The 18852-nt window shown below is 43.5% G+C and overlaps 2 protein-coding genes across 4 annotated transcripts; one reads left to right on the top strand and one right to left on the bottom strand.

Annotated features, from left to right (window-relative positions):
• The first annotated feature begins 550 nt into the window (after positions 1-550).
• On the top strand, positions 551-15445 carry LOC132261292 (uncharacterized). Of its 3 annotated transcripts, none has more exons than XM_059760049.1 (11): positions 551-1065; positions 5213-5482; positions 5547-5674; positions 7840-8932; positions 9173-9483; positions 9545-11066; positions 11136-11281; positions 11653-11896; positions 11961-14364; positions 14428-14511; positions 14583-15445. In XM_059760049.1, exons 2-11 carry the CDS (start codon positions 5339-5341, stop codon positions 14723-14725), a joined length of 6219 nt encoding a protein of 2072 aa, XP_059616032.1. In that variant the 5' UTR covers positions 551-1065; positions 5213-5338; the 3' UTR covers positions 14726-15445. The 3 variants fall into 3 exon arrangements, 2 of the variants coding, with proteins under 2 accessions (XP_059616032.1, XP_059616033.1); XM_059760050.1 differs by lacking the exon at positions 551-1065 and adding an exon at positions 4990-5068; XR_009468414.1 differs by lacking the exons at positions 11961-14364; positions 14428-14511; positions 14583-15445 and having other exon boundaries at positions 11136-11457; positions 11653-11762.
• Positions 15433-18715, bottom strand: LOC132261299 (serine/threonine-protein kinase unc-51). Its single transcript, XM_059760072.1, has 4 exons — positions 18064-18715; positions 16909-18002; positions 16685-16773; positions 15433-16620 (listed from the first exon to the last, which is right to left on the bottom strand). Exons 1-4 carry the CDS (start codon positions 18694-18696, stop codon positions 16265-16267), a joined length of 2172 nt encoding a protein of 723 aa, XP_059616055.1. The 5' UTR covers positions 18697-18715; the 3' UTR covers positions 15433-16264.
• Between the last annotated feature and the right edge of the window lie 137 nt (positions 18716-18852).

Genomic DNA, 18852 nt, shown 5'->3' with positions numbered 1-18852 from the left:
ATTTGCAAAGTCATCATTTTTTCTTAACTCCTCATACATATGTCAAGTTATTAGAAGAAATTGTTTTCATTATATAAAATGATTTTACTCATTTTACTTCTATATGAAGTCAACACTTGTCATTAAATATATCAATTTTCTACTCCGGATCATGAGGTTTACCAACAACAATATTTATACTGGCTTTAGAGTCAATTCCACTTTTCTGAGCACTGAGAAACCCTTTAGAAAACGTCGGTAAGATAGTACATTATAACAGCAACTGAAATTTTTGCTTCTCCCCTCCGTTCAAGTGTTTAATTCATAATGCGGTAAAGAAATACTAGGAAAAATATGAGGAACATTTTGGAAATATTTCTGAATATCACTTGAGTTTCGTAATCAAATTATTTAATCGTATTAATCAATCAATGCTTACAATTGCGGTTTATTCGGTTTATTTGACTTTGTATACCAGTTCTCTAAATTATCCTCTCCCCTCCAAATTTCCCCTCTTCGAACAGTTATTTCGGTGTATTTTCGCTTGTTCCGCCAGTGATTCGTCAGTTTGCCGCTAGAATTTATTGAGTGCGAACGCTTGTTGAAGTGCAGAAAGCTCTCCAAATATCTTGAATACCAGTGAATTTCCAGTTGAAAATCAATCGCAATAGCAAGTTTGAGTTGACAGTGATAACGATTTCACAGTTGTTCGAATCATTCTTGTGCGAGAACATTGCCTTTTCCCTTCAGAACATAGGACATTCGTGGCCACATTGCTGAGACCATTTTCTTGAGAAAAAGTCAGACTGTCAGTGTGCTTTCTTTTCTCTCCCGCATCTGAATATCGCTGAACTCTCTCATAAGCTGCTAAACGTTTTCCCAACTGTGCATCTCCATAGTCGCAGAGTCGATTGCGATTTTGGGCGGAAGTTTGGGAGACGGAGGTGGAAACGCATCCTCAGCGGGTCGAAGGACACTCAAGGACATCCTCGAGCACAGTGTGAAATTATCTTATTCTGATCCTCGACGCCTGAGAATCTGTTGCATTTTTGCTTGGAGTGAAATTCCACGTCGATTGCCGAGAAGGTGAATCCTGATAACCAGTTTTTTTCCGTGATAAAATCGTCCCGAAAAATCGCCCAGCCGCCCACGGGATCCTAAAGCTTGGGAAATTGCGTCGTGGGCGGACAGATGGTGTCTAAAGAGGAAAAATCGATAATTCCACTGCCTCTCAGCTGCCGTTTCGGTCTGGCTAGTCGCATGGAAAATTTTACAAGATATTAGGGAAAAATCCACTGATAAGCTAATAGGATTTATAGATTGCCATGTTAACCATAGCGGAAGGGCAATTCACAATACCTTGTTCATTGACCTTTAGTTATCAATTAGGGATAGAATTTGCCAACAATCTTATCTTACCTTTCTTTTACCTGTGATGTTTTTCTTCAGATGACTCTGATAATAATGCTGAGAATGCTGAGCAAAGAATTGCCCTAATGTAAAAGCAAGGAAGTAAAATTTGTAGTGTCTTATGAGAAATACTATGAAAGTTCCCTTCCTCATACTTTACGCTCACACACATTCATAGGCAATAAATAAATTAAAGAATATTTATTAAAAATGAGGCAAAGCGCCAGGAGAATTCCCACATAATTTTCGTGTGAATGCATCAGATTTAAGTATGCCAAGAAGTCCGATCAAACCTCTGTTTTTTGTCACCTTGTGTTTGGATGCAATTAATAATTAAACACAGATGACAATGGAATTAACATATTGATAAATATTTCTGACCCTTGAGACTCTTTTAGGGTGTCACATCGCTCAGGAAAAGCGTGCATTCAACAGTCAATTTCTTGATGGTGACACGCAATGCTCGAGAAATGTGTATGAGCGAGATGGAAGTTCGTCTAGCGATGTTAAAGCTATTTTAGTGATCTTCTAGGGTCAGAAATAGCAACACATCTGCCCATTTCCGCAGAATATCAAGTGTGAATCACAGTGAGAATCTAAAATGCGGCTTCGAGGACAAATTCGTTTACAAATTCGACTAGTTTTCGCGTAGTTTTTGTTTACATTATGGCACAAATTATGCCAAAATGCAAGAAAACTAATAATAATTGGAACATTTGCGTGATTATTTGTAAGTTTGACACTTTGTCATTGTTAAATCCACAATTTTTGATTGAAAAAAGTGATCAGCATCATGAATACACACAGATTGGTGATACGAAGCTTTCAAGACAAAGTATACTTTTAGTGAAAATTAGAAAAACTTTATTTTATCAGATAAGTCGGGCGGGCGAGCACGGGCATGTGTAAGATTAACAGTTTGAACAATTGGAAATAAATTGAGGAATTAGATTAATGAGCCTATCTTCAATTCAATATTCGCTCTGAGATGCGAATTTCGCTGCCGCTTGATTCTATTTATATCGACAATTCTCATCAATGAAGCGCACAGAAGGAGGGAAAAGGCATGCCCATAAAGTAAAACATCTCTCCGCATTAGTTGGTTGATTTTGTGTAACAATATTACTAATCGTACACAACCTTCAACTTCAGTCAATGAAGTTGGGTCTCAATCCACATAATTGCTTATATAGAAGATACATATTGTCGCGCAACAATCTTATGTAAAGATGACACAATATTATGTGCATCAAGACACGAACAAGTCGCGACGGATTGAGCAATTCAGAGAGTGATATTCAACTTGAATTGCGTGCTAATGTGCGGATTTTCTAAAGACGAATGTCTCAACAATATCATAGGTCATTCTCACTCCAATGTGATCTATATATTCTTATTGTGCCATCAGACAAATCATCTCCGGAAGCTTCAATTGGAAAATCACTCCACTCTGACGCACGCTTTGAAGTTAATCTTCAAACCCAGTGCATATCGAGACCGATGATAATTGAATCATATTAAAATTCTGTCCAGAGCGGAATCATAACACGTGTTTTTTTTTGTCTGCGAGCTATGTATAAATTCTGCCATGATTTTTGTCTTTTATCCACTATTGTTACACAATCAGAATAAAATGCGCGAAATAGTAAAAACTCGCGATTCTCCTACGAATGATAGAGCAACATGGAAGGTTATTTGAAGGACAAATCAACTCAAACAGTATGTCAAAGAATATTTATTGGATGCACAAAAAACTACGCAATATTCGTTAGCACTTGCAATTCACCCTCTATAGTCGTAAATAGGCGGCTCTTAATGGTATTCTGAGCGAAATGGAGCACGAAATGTTCGTTTAATCGCAATTAAATGCACTTGAGGGAGTTTTCACAGGTTGTGCCACGTTGAAATAAATGACAGAAATATGCATTATCTTCCCTTGCGTGACTAACAGTGGAAATATATTTCAGCGACTCAGGTTAATCCAAAGGAATTCTCTTCAGTGTCACCCCAAATAATATTCTACATTTCGGCAATTTTCCTTGGAACTATTGTCGCTCCCAGATTTCTGCACGCAATCCCAGTCGAGGGGACTCTGAGTTGAGGCTTTATCGGATATATTGACAGTATTTTTCCGGCATTTTATCTCGCCTCGAATTTTTGTGAATTTCCACATGGCCTCACGACAAACTTCGTGTTCTTCTAAGTTAGATTGCGATAAATTTTAAAGACATAAATTGTTTGAAATATGATGCTCTTTGGACTACATAGATAGATTTATTAAATCTTATGAAACTGTCTTAATAATCACACCCTATGCTGCGTTTATCCTATCGCGCTGACAACTTAAAAATATTTTATATGTATGTAGAAAATAAATAAATCTGTTTTCCAACAATCTTGAATATACATACGATATTGTAGCACATAAATTGTAATCTCAAATGTAACTACATTGTTCAATATAGCATGGAAAATACATAAATAGGCAACAAAATTGTGACAATTTTGATTAAATAATAATTGGATTACAATAAGTAGTAATACGTGAGAATGAGCGGGACTTTGTTGTAAAAATTATGACTCAAAAAGAAATATGTTGAAGATGTGATTTGTCCAAAACATCAGTGCGAATACAGAAATTCCATGCGAGTTTCATGCTCAAAACGTCATAGAATGGAATGTACTTATTTGATGAATGCGAACCACATATCATGAATAGCGAAGAGAAAATCTAAATATAACAAATTCCATATTTATTGCGACGCTAATAATGTCAATATCAAAAGTAATTCGATAGCAATGCTTAGATGGCAAAAATGCGCAATAAATGTATATCGGCGTGAATTTGTATAATAATTGATAATGAAAATATGCTGATTGAAGAAGAGCAACTAACGCATTTTCATAGCCGTGCTGATAAAGTGGTTTTCATCATCGTCATAGTGATATTTTATAAATACACTTCGTGATTGAGTAAATATGATGAAATAGTTGGTTATTGTGGTGGAATTGCATGGTTAAAACTGGAACGCGGTGTTGCTTCTGTACTTGTGAGTGATAAAATGTGTGATAACATAATTTTGTGCATTGAAGTTGTGATATTTCCACGCTTATTTCGGCGTGACAAATCGTGAATTTAGACGCCTTTACACATGATTGTAAGAAAATCCTTGAAATAGATTTTCGTGCACGTGAAGAACTCGTGTTAATTGTATGGCAGTGTAAAGAATTTACTCGTAAACGTTTATTTTTTTCAACACTCAGAGAGAGACGAATAAATAGTGGAATTCTTCCAATTGGCGCGCCTTCGCAAAAATTTACATTTGATCTCTTTTTTTCTATAGGAGAGGAGAAAAAAAATGTGTGAAGAAAAAATGTCTACGTTGCAATATTGAAAAGATAAAAGTCTGGCGGACTTTGACTCCACAAGCTGCCCAAAAAAAATGCAAAACACGTCGTGTTTGAATACTAAGAAGAAAACAGTTAAATAAACATTTCTGATATAAAATTTCTCTCAGTATTTATTTCACAATTCTAAGTGAATTTCGCTGGAAAATCGATAACTTTGCGATCAGTAATGTCACACGTCATCTCATGATCAGTAGAATGTGTCTGCGTTATTGGTGATCATTTTGTCACCAACTGAGAAAGTTGATAGAATAGAGAAAATAAAGATTGGGTATTTATAGGAATAATCGTTCTCTTGCCCATTTTTCTCGGTATTCTCTCGCCAAGTTGACACTGGCACTGAACTCTAAAATTCCCACTCAAGTTATCTTGAGTCAATTAAATTAATTTCTTGTATTTATCTCATGTCTTTCAGGCACTTTCCCAAAAAGTCACTTACCATTGAATTTCGCTGAAGATCGCATCACCTGAAAGTGCATTCGTCAAGTCGTGTGAAAACAAGAACATCAGTTTACTTTCCATTGCGCTCGTGAGGCGAGGAATGGCACCACCCAATGATGCTGAGAGACGGGAATTGATGGCATGGGAAGCACCGTTGAAGCAGGGACTCTACGATCCGGAGAATGAGCATGAAGCGTGCGGAGTTGGTTTTATCGTGTCCATTGATGGGAAGTCATCGCATAAGGTTAGCTATATCGCATAGTTTCCCAAACACATATAATCAATATTGCTCTTCTCTGTGGTCACAGATTCTGCGTGATGCCCAAACTCTATCCGAACGGATGATCCATCGAGGCGCTTGCGCTTGTGACAACGACACTGGCGATGGAGCCGGAGTTCTTGCGTCCATTCCGCATGATCTCTACGCCAAGGAGATGTGAGTAGATCATCAACTTTTCACGCCCTTTCCCATGCCAAAGATCACTAGCATTTTTGGGCATACCTCCAACTTGACCCACCTTTCATTTACCATCTTACCTTGGCATTGAACGAAGGACGCACTTTGCGTCGTGGCGGAATTCTCTTGATTTTTCTCCGATCGGTCGTCGGACTGATAAACGCCTCTGAGGCGGACTAAAAGTAAATAAGACGAAATTTTTGCACACATTTGATTTGTATATATAGTGGCGTCGCAGCCGGTTTGGATCATTTATGTGTGACTAATTAAGTTTACTGACCTTGTTTTATGGTGATCACTTTTTTTTCTCTCGCTCGCTCTTCATTCACATAAACGTGGGGACACAGACAGTGATTGTTGCATTTGGCGAGCACGGTTGGATATTGCTGATAATTCGGTCGATGCTCGATGGCTTTTAGGACATAATGAGAGCGCGAGGTGGCGGGAGAAAGACCGACGAAGTAATGAGTCGCACTGTGTAATGACTGTCAACTCGCTGTTGGCTGTTTAGCTGGGAAGTGTTATATTGCCATTGATTGATTAGAATTCAGAGTTAGATTTGACGACATGAACCAGACATTCCGATAGTTACTAGACAGATGCATAGTGACGAAATTAGATCCCAGCGCATTAATTAAAAAGTGAAATGAAAAGTACAGACTTGAGCACGTTAGACAATCAAGTTTGTGTGAGAATTTTTCATATATGTATAATTAAATTTGAGCATTCTGCTGCTAAACTCTCTACTTTTGCTTTCCGCAGTTTTCCTCGGTGAAGTTTTTTGGTGAAGAAAAATGAGACGTGTCTATCGTCACGGAAAATTACCAGCTGCGACATTGAATTGAATAATTCTGGTCAAGGTGTAATTCTTCCGTGTCTGGAAAAGATAGTGTATTTTTTGGAGATCAAAGATCATAATTTGCTTTCAAGAGCACTTGTGCAGTCGAGTGACACTCAGATTCACACCTTTGATTTCTGAAGATGTTATTATACTGGAAAAATGACTCCACTCCCGTCAATGCGCTGATAAAAGGCACTTTTACGCTGGTGTGTTTCTTTTTATCACGAGACTTATTAATCTTATCCGCGACAATGTGAGATGTTTGTGTTGATATAAACATGCTGCGAATGAATGAACATTTTGAAATTTTCACTCAACTATGCTAGTCTATAAATAGCCATTCCACTCTGGGTTGTAAATTGATTCCAACGTCGTAATTGTGTGCCCACGCGAAGAAAATGCACAATATCTTGTGAGGAGTAGCTGAAAAGTGACACCATTTTGTGTCAATGGTTTCCAAAAATTGATTCGCGTGCCAAAAAAACGTCGTCTAATCTGTCTGCGAATAATACCCGAGGAACGCAATGACACAGAAGATCACTTGAGTTGCACGTGAAGATCGAGTGATGGGTTATTTTGTGCGGAATGTTTCTTTTTTTTTCACCTCAACTTCCTACTCACTTCGCGGCATCGGATGGTCGAGAAGGGAAGCGAGCATGGGTTTGTTTGAGGAAGAATTGCGCAGTGGAGAAGAGGATTAGCTGCTCTAAAATGACTCGCTGTGCTTAGAGGTCAAATGGCAGCGATGACGCTATTTTTAGATTATGTGGAATTATTGAAATGACGATGTCTTGGAAGAAGTGATAAAGTTTGTCCTAATTACTGTTCATGCCACGAGATCGTGCAGTGTACCTGATAGTAGCGTTATAAAGAGCCTAAAATCGTCAATGACTGCTTCGCTCTCACTCGAGGCGCGTAATTTTTATGCGATTATTGTTTTTTTTTTCGGGATGAGCAAAAGAAATTTGAGTCAAATGATAACAGAGACTGGAAATTTTTCTACTTGTTTATGTGCTTCCTCAAATGATTTTCATTTTGTCTCGTCCGAGACGGTTTTTTATGTGGTAATCAAGATTATTGCGTAGGTCAGTGGCTTATTTTCCCATAAAATATTTGCTGAACTGTGTAATTAAATACTCTTTTTTTGGGGAGAAAATGCCGATTTTCACAGTTTATTTTTTGTACATCTTAGAAATGCTGAGAAATGACTTTTTGCAGATGGTTTTTCGGGGCATTAACACAATTATTGTTATGATATGACCTCTGAAATATGAGAAAAGCTGATTTATCAATCTGCTTGTAGGGCTTCCGAGGGTGTGATCTTGCCGGAATTCGGGAAGTACGCCACGGGAATTCTGTACTTGGACAGAAACAGCCATGCCGATGTGGAGAAGGAGTTCAACATCCTGAGTGAGACGATTGGGTTGAGCGTGCTCGGGTGGCGCACAGTTCCGGTGGCCAGTGAGGCAATCGGAGCGGTGGCGCTCAAGAGTGAGCCACTCTCGCGTCAGGTCTTTGTGACGGCGTCTGAGACGTCCACGCTGACGGAGGAGGAGCTCAGGCGGCAGGTGTTTGTGCTGCGAAAGCGTGCCACACACGAACTGCCCAAGCCCGGGCGTCGATTCTACATCTGCTCGCTGTCGCTCAAGACAATCGTCTACAAGGGGCTCTTCACGTCCGACCAATTGTGGGAATACTACGTGGACCTGAAGAATCCCGATTTCTACTGCTACCTGGCGCTGGTGCACACGCGCTTCAGTACCAACACTTTTCCATCCTGGGAGAGAGCCCATCCTCTGCGTATGATCGCTCACAATGGGGAGATCAACACGCTGCGCGGCAATGTGAACTACATGAAGGCGCGCGAGGGAGTGATGAAGAGCGAAGTGTTTGGTGACGAACTGAAGACGCTTTTCCCAGTGGTGGAGCCCAATCTCTCTGATTCCGGATCATGCGATTGCGTGCTAGAGTTTCTCACAATGGCCAGCAATCGTGACTTACCCGAGGCCGTGATGACGATGGTTCCCGAGGCGTGGCAAAATGACAAGACAATGCCACAGGATAAGAGGGACTTCTACCAGTGGGCGGCGTGTGTGATGGAGCCCTGGGATGGCCCGGCTCTCATCTCTTTCACCGATGGACGCTACATTGGCGCTATTCTTGATCGCAACGGTCTGCGTCCGTCGCGATTCTACGTCACGAAGGACAACATTCTCATCATGGCATCGGAAGTGGGTGTATACGATGTGCCGCCACAGGATGTTGTCCTAAAGTCTCGCCTGAAGCCTGGCAGGATGCTTCTTGTAGACACACAAGAGAAGGCTCTCATTCAGGATGTTCAGCTGAAAAAGCATATCGCTAATTCTCGTCCGCATTCTCAGTGGCTCAACGAAAAGGTGAGTGACTCTTCAAATAATATTACATAGTCCATTGGCTATCCTTTCTGTCTGTGATGTATAACTAATCTAACCATGTCTCTTTAATGCTACTCAACGCTTTTATTTCTAGATGGTGAGTTAAGAAGTTAAAGAAAATTCACGTGTTTGATGTAGCTTTTGCATTTTTGTTGTTGAAAAGTTTTTTATTTATGACATTCCACGTAAAATACTATGCTAACATTCTCCTTGTTTCACTAGATTGTCCTGGACGAGATCCGTCAAGCTGACATGCTAGCTGGTGGTGATAGATCGATGAGTCATCACGCGAATGGTCGTTTGGAAGTGAAGCGTCGCGATGGGATACTTGATCCGCGACTTCTGCTCTTTGGCTACACTACCGAGACCGTGAATATGTTGCTGATGCCGATGATTGAGAACAAGAAGGAGGCTCTTGGATCTATGGGAAATGATGCTCCGCTGGCGTGTTTGTCAGCTTTTCAACCACTTCCCTATGAGTACTTCAAGCAACTCTTCGCCCAAGTCACCAATCCACCGATTGATCCATTCCGGTAAGAATCTTTTCATCCTTTTTTGCAAACCAAGTACTTATGCATAATTTTTGCTCTCCAGTGAGAAGATTGTCATGTCACTCCAGTGTCCAATGGGCCCGGAGGGGAACATGTTGCAGCCATCGGCTCAGCAAGTTCATCGGATTTGGCTTAATAATCCCATTTTGAGTATTTCTGACACGGAGATCTTGAAGCGCAATCGCCACAGGGACTGGAAGACGAAGATTCTGGACATTACTTTTCCGTGTGAAGAGGGCCCTGATGGGTACAGCAGTGCTCTGCAGAGGGTCTGTCTGGAGGGACAAGCGGCAGCTGAACAAGGTTATCAATTGCTAGTGCTGTCCGATCGTCTGGCGGGTCCGAAGAGATGCCCCTTGTCAGCTCTGCTAGCTCTCGGTGCACTTCATCACCATTTGATTGAATCACGCCAGCGTATGAAGGTCGGAGTGATTGTGGAGACGGCTGAGGCAAGAGAAGTGCATCACATGTGTGTACTTCTGGGCTATGGCGCTGATGCCATCTGCCCTTATTTGGTATTTGAAATGGCAGCAGCGCTTAGAGAGGACGGTGTTCTGTCTAAGGACTTGACAGACCATCTTATCTATCAGGCGTATTCCCAAGCGATTGACACTGGAATTGCTAAAGTGATGGCAAAGATGGGCATCAGTACTCTGCAATCATACAAAGGAGCTCAGATATTTGAGGCTGTGGGTATCGGCGAGGATGTCATAAATCTCTGCTTCCGCGGAACTCAGAGCCGTATTGGAGGAGTGAATCTCAAGATTATGGCTCTGGAGACACTGACCAGACACGGTTTATCGTATGATATTGCGGCTCCTGATATGAAAATCTTGAGGAATCCGGGTCAGTATCACTGGAGAACTGGTGGAGAGGGACATATAAACGATCCGGCATCTATTGCTGCTCTGCAAGAGGCAGCAGTGGCTAACGATATGAGTGCTTATGAGAAGTATCGAGCCAACACAATGCAAAGTGTGAGACAGTGCACTCTCCGTGGCCAGTTGAAACTTGTGGAGAACCGACAGAAGATTCCTTTGGAAGAAGTGGAGTCCGCTTCTGAGATTGTGAAGCGCTTCGCCACTGGAGCCATGAGTTTTGGTAGTATTTCACTGGAGGCGCACGCCACTCTGGCCGTGTCTATGAATAGAATTGGCGGGAAGAGCAATACTGGCGAAGGTGGAGAGAATGCCGATCGCTATCTCAACCAGGATCCGGAATTTAACAAAAGATCAGCTATTAAGCAAGTTGCTAGCGGAAGATTTGGCGTGACAGCGGCTTATTTGGCCAATGCTGATGATTTGCAGATCAAGATGGCTCAAGGTGCAAAGCCTGGCGAAGGAGGTGAACTTCCTGGCTACAAAGTCACCAAGGATATTGCCAGCACCAGGCATTCGGTGCCCGGGGTGGGACTCATTTCGCCGCCGCCACATCACGATATCTACTCCATTGAGGATCTCGCGGAGCTCATCTACGATCTCAAGTGCTCCAATCCCAGGGCCAGAATCAGTGTAAAGCTGGTGTCAGAAGTGGGCGTAGGCGTTGTAGCTGCTGGTGTGGCGAAAGTGAGTGTTTTTCTTGACACATAGAAGAATGTTTTCTTTGAGAGTACTGATTTTGTATTTGATTTCCAGGGAAAAGCTGAACACATCACGATTTCTGGGCACGATGGCGGAACTGGTGCGAGTTCGTGGACAGGAATAAAAGCTGCTGGTTTGCCATGGGAACTCGGTATTGCAGAAACACATCAAGTTCTTGTATTGAATGATTTACGTTCCAGGTGAGTCGACAAATTCACGATGATCTCGCCACATTAGAACACACACAAACACATGATTCTCGAAGTGAGCGGCCGGGCATAAGAACCGGGGGTCTCGAAAAAGCGCCACGCAAAGACCGTCTCAGGCTCTCGTGAAGGTGTTTTGGGGATGATTGAGAGATGAGATCGGAGAATTAGTAAATACATTTTCTTTATTTATCATGCAATATTATTCATTGACCATATTTTATGCTTGTGCACATTTGAATCTCATTAATTGGTATCTTCTCTTTTTTCTCTTTTTTCTCTCTTTATTATCCTCCCTTTTTAACTTATTATCTATAAAATACACGCTGTGTGAATATGCAAAAAAAAACACGCAAAAACATTAGAGTTGTTGTTCAAGCTGATGGACAACTGAGGACGGGATTCGATGTGGTTGTAGCGGCTCTTCTGGGCGCTGATGAGTTCGGCTTCAGCACGGCTCCACTGATCGTCATGGGATGCACGATGATGCGCAAGTGTCATCTCAACACTTGTCCTGTGGGCATCGCTACTCAAGATCCTGTCCTGAGGGCTAAATTCACGGGTCAGCCGGAACATGTTGTTAACTTCTTCTTCATGCTGGCTGAAGATGTAAGTTAAATTTAATCCCGTCCATATGTGAGATCCTCTCATTTGACTGTTGATCTTTTTCCAGATCCGTCAGATTATGGCTAATTTGGGCATTCGCAAATTCCAAGAGTTGATTGGCCGCACGGATTTGCTAACCGTGCGTCCGGACGTCTTGTCAGAGAAAACGTCTGCTCTGAACTTCGCCCTCTTGCTCAAGAGTGCACTGGATTTGCGTCCTGGAACGAATATCATCGGTGGATCGATGCCACAAAACTTCGAGTTGGAGAAGCGAGCTGACAATGTGCTGATCGAGAAGTGCAGACCGGTGATTGAGGGCAGGCAGAAGTCAGTTGTCCTGAATATGGAAATTCACAATGAAGAGCGTGCTTTTGCGTCTACACTGAGTTATGAGATTGCTTCGAAGTATGGAGAGGCGGGACTTCCGGCTGGACAGACAATTGAAGTGAATCTAAAGGGATCTGCTGGACAGAGTTTCTGTGCTTTCCTTGCCAAAGGAGTTACAGTGAAGCTGGAAGGCGATGGGAATGATTACGTGGGCAAGGGATTATCTGGAGGTACAGTGATCATCACACCGCCCAAAGAGAGTACTTTTGAGTCTCATCTCAATGTAATCGTGGGCAATGTGTGCCTGTACGGTGCCACTGAGGGAAAGGCCTTCTTCCGCGGAATTGCTGCTGAGAGATTCTGCGTGAGGAATTCAGGCGTTACGGCAGTGGTTGAAGGAGTGGGAGATCACGGCTGCGAGTACATGACTGGAGGATTGGTGGTGATTCTGGGACTGACGGGGCGTAATTTTGCTGCTGGAATGTCGGGTGGAATTGCTTATGTCTATGACATTGATGGCAGTTTCCGTGGGAAGACAAACACGGAATCTGTAGAGTTGCTCCCACTTGATCAACCTGATGACATTGAGGTTGTTCAGGGGCTTCTTGAGCAGTTTGTGGAGCACACGGATTCCGTGATTGCTGGACAAATCCTCAAGGATTGGCCCTCAGTGTGCACGAAGTTTGTTAAGGTCTTTCCGCATGAGTATCAAAGAGCACTGCGTGTGCTTCAAGAGGAAGCCCTCGAGGCTGAGCTGAAGACCGAAATGAAGTCTATTGAGAATGGTCACAATCATGGTGAGCCAGCTGTGAAGGATATTGAGGACTCTGTGCAGGACGTGGCAATGGAGAAGAAGAAACTCAGTCAGATCCTTGACAAGACTCGTGGCTTTATCAAGTATAAGCGCGAAACCACTTTTTATCGTGATCCTGTGGAGAGGCAAAAGGATTGGGATGAGGTGTACAATTTCCAGCATGTGAGAAAGAATCTGAGACGCCAAGCAGCGAGATGCATGGAGTGCGGAGTGCCATTCTGTCAGTCAAACTCTCATGGATGTCCTCTGGGGAACATCATCCCGAAGTGGAATGATTTAGTGTTTCACGAGGACTGGCGAGAGGCGCTCAATCAACTGCTCCAGACTAATAACTTCCCGGAATTCACGGGACGCGTGTGTCCAGCGCCTTGTGAAGGCGCCTGCGTGCTTGGGATCTCTGAGCCTCCGGTGACTATCAAGAACATCGAGTGCACAATCATCGATCATGCCTTTGAGCAGGGATGGATCGTTCCTGTGGTGCCTGAGGAGCGCTCAGGGAAGCGAGTGGTGATTGTGGGATCAGGACCTTCTGGTTTGGCCGCAGCTCAGCAACTGAATCGTGCTGGTCACTTGGTGACTGTCATGGAGCGCAATGATCGTATTGGGGGACTTCTCCAGTATGGCATTCCCACCATGAAACTGTCCAAGGATGTGGTGAAACGTCGTGTGGATTTAATGGCCGCTGAAGGCATAGAATTCCGCACTGGTGTGAATGTTGGTCGGGATGTGTCAGCGGCCCAATTAGCCAAGGATTATGATGCTGTCTTGCTGACCACGGGCGCCACTTGGCCGAGGGATCTTCCTCTGGCGAATCGTGATTTGGGCGGTATACACTTCGCCATGGAATTCTTGGAATCTGGACAAAAGAAGCAGATGGGAAATGCGATTGAGAACATCTCAGCCACTGGGAAGAATGTCATTGTCATCGGAGGCGGAGATACAGGATGCGACTGCATTGCCACGTCTCTGCGCCAAGGCGCAAAGAGCATCGTGACATTTGAGATTCTCCCGGAGCCGCCAAAGGGACGAGCATCTGATAATCCTTGGCCGCAGTGGCCGAAGGTCTTCCGTGTGGATTACGGGCATGAGGAGGTGCGCGTGAAGTTCGGAAAGGATCCCAGACAGTACAGCACCACAACAAAGGCGTTCATCAGTGATGGAAAGGGGCACATTAAGGGTGTGGACACAGTCGAGGTGGAGTGGACAAAGACACCGACTGGACAGTGGAGCATGAAGGAAGTGGCTGGAACGGAGAAACACTTCCCGGCAGACCTGATTCTCCTCGCCATGGGATTTTTGGGACCTGAGAAAGGAGTTCCCAATGAATTGGGTAAGAGTGCCAAATTTATCAGTGCTCAGAAGATTTTCTCATGCGTCTCGTGTTGATTTTCAGGTCTGGAGATGGATAATAGAGGCAATATCAAGGCAGTGAATGGATCCTATGGCACTTCAAACGCAAAGGTCTTTGCAGCAGGAGGTGAGAGATTTATTCGTCCTTCAAAGGTGGAATGGCATCTTCAATAACTATTCATCTCACTTCTTTGACAGATTGTCGCCGCGGTCAGTCACTGGTGGTGTGGGCCATCTCGGAGGGACGTCAGGCTGCTCGTCAGGTGGACTCCTATCTCACGGGCCGCCCCAGTTCACTGCCAGGTCCTGGAGGTGTCATCGATCCCACGCGAATGCCGTAAGGTGAACGGCGCTGTAGCAGACGCGAGGACTCGCGAGTGCATCAATATTCCACTTTAACTCTTTTGCTGATCATCAAGAAAGCTTTAGTTGAAAAATCTGTGGTAATGTGTAGTCATTTGTGCGGGGCAGCGTGTTCTTGAGACACCAGCGCACAACCCGTATTTATGTAATTTACGTTACTTTCGGCACCTTTGCTGAACGGTTCGAAAGTATATAATTTTTATTTGTAAACACGGAAAAGCCCTCCTGGGCAATTAGAAGAAAAGTTCCGATATATTGTATCATTGTAGGTGAAAAGAAAATATGTTACAAGATTGTAGATTTTAGAAATTTTAATGTTTCTGTCGTAAATAGTTGACATACTAAGTGACTGGGCTTGACGTCAAGAAGTCTGTGAATGTTATCATCAATCTCGTCAATTATGAATTGAAGAACAAAACGACAGGAGAGGAAGATGAAACGATTCCTGGGACAGGGTTTGTGGAGAAAAAGAAAAGATATTCTCGTAATCTTAAGTGCATTGTTAATTCTTCCGAGACAATAATTAGTATATTAAGAGGAAAGACACAAAAAGAGAAACAAACAAGAAAGTCTGCATTTCAAGAGCTGTGTTAAGAAATCATTAAACAAATATCCTTGTCTGATTTTGTCCTTCCAAAAAAAGAAACTAATAATATCATGTTAATTCTTGAAAGAAAAATAAATGTGTTATGAAGCAATTTTCACTGTGATTTTATTTAAAGCAATAAAATATTCATATTTACAACATTCTAAGAATCATTCTTCTGCAATATTTTGTCATTTGCTGATATTCTCATCATTTTTTTGTATTCTTATTTATTACCAACTATATTGTCACTTACATAATACATGTAGTTGTGTTTATCCCACTAGATTTTATTATTATGTATCATTCTAGAGAAAGATATCCTTATGATGTGAAAGAGGATAGTGGAAAATGTAATTACAGTGTGGCACAAAATGTCTGTCCAACTTCACAGTCAATAAATTAAAAATAGAAAAAGCCTAACTTACAGCTTAAGTTCACTCGCAAAAATCAACTAAGATAAATCGTTGTGTCACACTGTAATTCTTGTTTTTGGGAATTTCATGCACCAAATTAAACATTATGCTTTATCACGTCAACCATGTCCAGCTGCACTTCTGATGATTCCACTCAAAAACTACAATTAGGTTAACTTTATTCATTCACGCACGCAATTTTTCAATAGTGAAACGTTTTTTTTTATGCAGAAAGCCCAAAAATACTAGTAGATTATTCTTTTTGTTTTTTTTTGTCTGTACCCAATAAATTTACGTCTTGTTTGCGTGATTAAACATCCAATTGGATCTCTGAGAATCATCAATATCGTCATCACACAGAGTCAACAAGAAAAGAAGTGACAGAAATAAATCTTTGGAGTGGTTAAATGAGAGGGAAAATCATGAAAATCTCTCGTTAGTGGTATAAAAGTATGTAACTTTATGCTCCTCTCGCTCATCCTCCGTGTGATGTGTTATAAGAAAAGGGGTGAGATCTACGCCAATTCGTCTTCTTGCGTGGAATAGATGTAGCCCTGCTGCTGCAGAATGTACAGTCTCTTCTCCACGGCATCCTTGTACTTGGACGATAGCATCTTGTCCTGCGGATTGCTGCACTTCTGCGCCAGCGAGTGCAGCAGTATCTGAGCCGTCTGATAGCGCGCAAAGCAGTCCTCAGGATTCCCAAACAGTTCATCCAGTGCCGCCGATTGACACATCTGAATGGCGTGATCGTACAGGATCTTATCGGCTGTTATATTGCTCGCTGTGGCTTTCTTTAGCAGTCCAGTGCCATTTAGCCTCTTCGATTCGTACAGAGTCGATCTGTACTTGTTGTTCATCGTCTGGAGAACTACAAATAATACAATGCATGGCGTATTAAGCAGTGTTCCAAAAGATGAATTCATCTCACTCACCATTCTTTACAGTGTTGGATGGCTTCAATTGGCCTTGCTGAAGTTGTTCTTGTGCCAAAACCATCCCTGAGCGGAGGAGATGTAAAGCCCTGGAAGATAGAAATCGCATAATATGAATTATCAATATTGAAAAATCAACATTGACATGAAACACTCAATAATTCAGAAGGAAAATCATAATTCTGTGAATAATTTCAAAGGATGTCACACAGCACTTTACTCACCTGACAAGCAGCACAAGACGCTCTGCCCTCTTGCAATGCTCCGGCGCATGTGGCGTGATTGGTGGCGCATCGGCTGACATTAGAGCAGAAAGTGGGGCACACCTTGCATCCGCCACTTCCAGAATACAATCCGTCAATGCGAGGACAAAGTTCAGCTTAGCCAGCGTCTCATTGTGTTCTCGCTCCAGTATTGTCTCGGCCGGCAATTCGGGAGCATGGAAAGTAATTGGATGCTCTGTTGCACCGCCCAATCCCGTGAAGTCCGGCAAAACAATTTGACTGGCGAGCTTAATGGGCATCTTGGCGGCCAGCACCGGAGATCCTGAAGGATATCGCCTCAGTGGCGATTGATGAGACGCCGCCGGACTCACTTGCCACGTGCACGGAGGCGGTGGCGGAGTCTCACTCCAAATCTGCGGCGATTCCGACAGTGAACCCGCCGAGGTGGACCTCCTGCGCTTGCCATCCGGCGGCGTTCCGATGACAAATTGCACCGCCGGCGGAGAGATAGAACTGATTTCCGGCGCCGTGCGATTCTCAGAACGCTTCATTGTGATCGGCTGACTGCGAGGAATAGTTGTGGCCTGGCGCATGGGTTGCGGCACGGGCTTAGGCTCTGAGATGGGCAGCGTGCTCGGTCTGGAAGGTGGACTGGCCGGCGCTTGCTGAGGCGATGCACCCAGAGATACACGGCTCTGGCGGCGCTCGTAGTTCACAACAGTGGCGTCACTGGGTAAATTATTGGGCACAAGCACAAAGTCATCAGAGCTCTCCTGGCTGGAGGAGGACTTGCCGGAACTGTGGCTACTGGACGCGATGGTGGCGCTCTCGGGCTCCGCCGCCGGAGCCGTAGGAATGGGCGAAGGCGCTTTGGGGGTTTGCGGTGTGGCCGGACGCTGCAAGAATGGATGATTGAAGAATCTGTCGAAGCTCATTCGATCCTTGGCATTGCGCCTGAGAAGTCCCATGAGCAGATCTGTGAGTTCAGGAGTAGTTCCTGGTGGGATTTTGGGCGCCAGACCGTCGTTCTTCTCATAGAAATTCCTGAGCTCTTGAGGCGTCTGCGCCTGGAATGGTGCCTTCCCTGTGAGACACTGGAAAATAGAAAACCAAAATCAGATGACAGGCAAGAAAATACATTGAGTTTCATCTCACCTGGAATACAATGGTTCCCAGTGACCAGAGATCCGCCTTGGCGTCATACTGAAGGGACATGATAACCTCCGGAGCCATGTACATTGGTGATCCGCACAGTGTGGCCGCCATATTCCCATCCTGGAGGAACCTGGCAAAGCCAAAATCCGCAATCTTCAGCTTGATTTTTGATGGTGGCGGAAAAGTCTTGCCATTGCTATGCGACAGCAGAATATTCTGCGGCTTGAGATCTCTGTGGACAATCCCCTTGGCGAACAGGGCCTTCATAGCGCCCGCCAGTTGAACCAGGAATAACCTGATGGTGTCCTCACTGAGACTTCCTCTGCCATTGAGATAATCCGCCAAATCGCCTCCATTGCAGTACTCCATCACGAGATACACATTGAGTTGTGACTCCTTGCAGTCCAGCAATGCCACCACATTCTCATGATGCAGCTCAGTGAGCTCCTTCAGGATCTTAATCTCCTTCCCCAAGAGATTCTGACTCTTTGCCAGACTCTTCTTTGTGATGCTCTTGATCGCCACCTGAAGGTTGGGCTTCTTTCGGTGGCGCCCTTTGAACACCACAGCAAAAGCCCCATGCCCTATGAGATCCTTGCTGTTGTACTCATATTCACCCACAATCTCCATCATCTTGAATCAACCTCAACGCACCCGCGATGGTGCTGACAAAATGTCCGGAAAGAGCTTGGGAGAGAGTCCACAAAGAAATCGATTTTTTCACTCGCTCCTCTTTCTCCACTTATCACATGTTTCCTACCCTAAATCACATCCACAACACTCACTTTA

The sequence above is a fragment of the Phlebotomus argentipes genome, unplaced genomic scaffold (genome assembly GCF_947086385.1).
Source record: "Phlebotomus argentipes unplaced genomic scaffold, Phlebotomus argentipes genome assembly scaffold_18, whole genome shotgun sequence".
Lineage (NCBI taxonomy): Eukaryota > Metazoa > Arthropoda > Insecta > Diptera > Psychodidae > Phlebotomus > Phlebotomus argentipes.
The sequence above is the reverse complement of the archived record's forward strand: the minus strand, read 5'-3'. Positions and strand labels throughout refer to the sequence as shown.

Excerpts from the sequence above, each read along its gene's own strand:
- LOC132261292 (XM_059760049.1), top strand. The coding sequence starts at position 5,339 with ATGGCACCACCCAATGATGCTGAGAGACGGGAATTGATGGCATGGGAA. Across the intron at positions 11,282-11,652 it reads TTGAATGATTTACGTTCCAG|AGTTGTTGTTCAAGCTGATG; the intron begins GTGAGTCGACAA and ends CAAAAACATTAG. Across the intron at positions 14,365-14,427 it reads AGGAGTTCCCAATGAATTGG|GTCTGGAGATGGATAATAGA; the intron begins GTAAGAGTGCCA and ends GTTGATTTTCAG.
- LOC132261299 (XM_059760072.1), bottom strand. The coding sequence starts at position 18,696 with ATGATGGAGATTGTGGGTGAATATGAGTACAACAGCAAGGATCTCATA. Across the intron at positions 18,003-18,063 it reads TGGGAACCATTGTATTCCAG|TGTCTCACAGGGAAGGCACC; the intron begins GTGAGATGAAAC and ends TCTATTTTCCAG. Across the intron at positions 16,621-16,684 it reads ATCCAACACTGTAAAGAATG|TTCTCCAGACGATGAACAAC; the intron begins GTGAGTGAGATG and ends TATTATTTGTAG.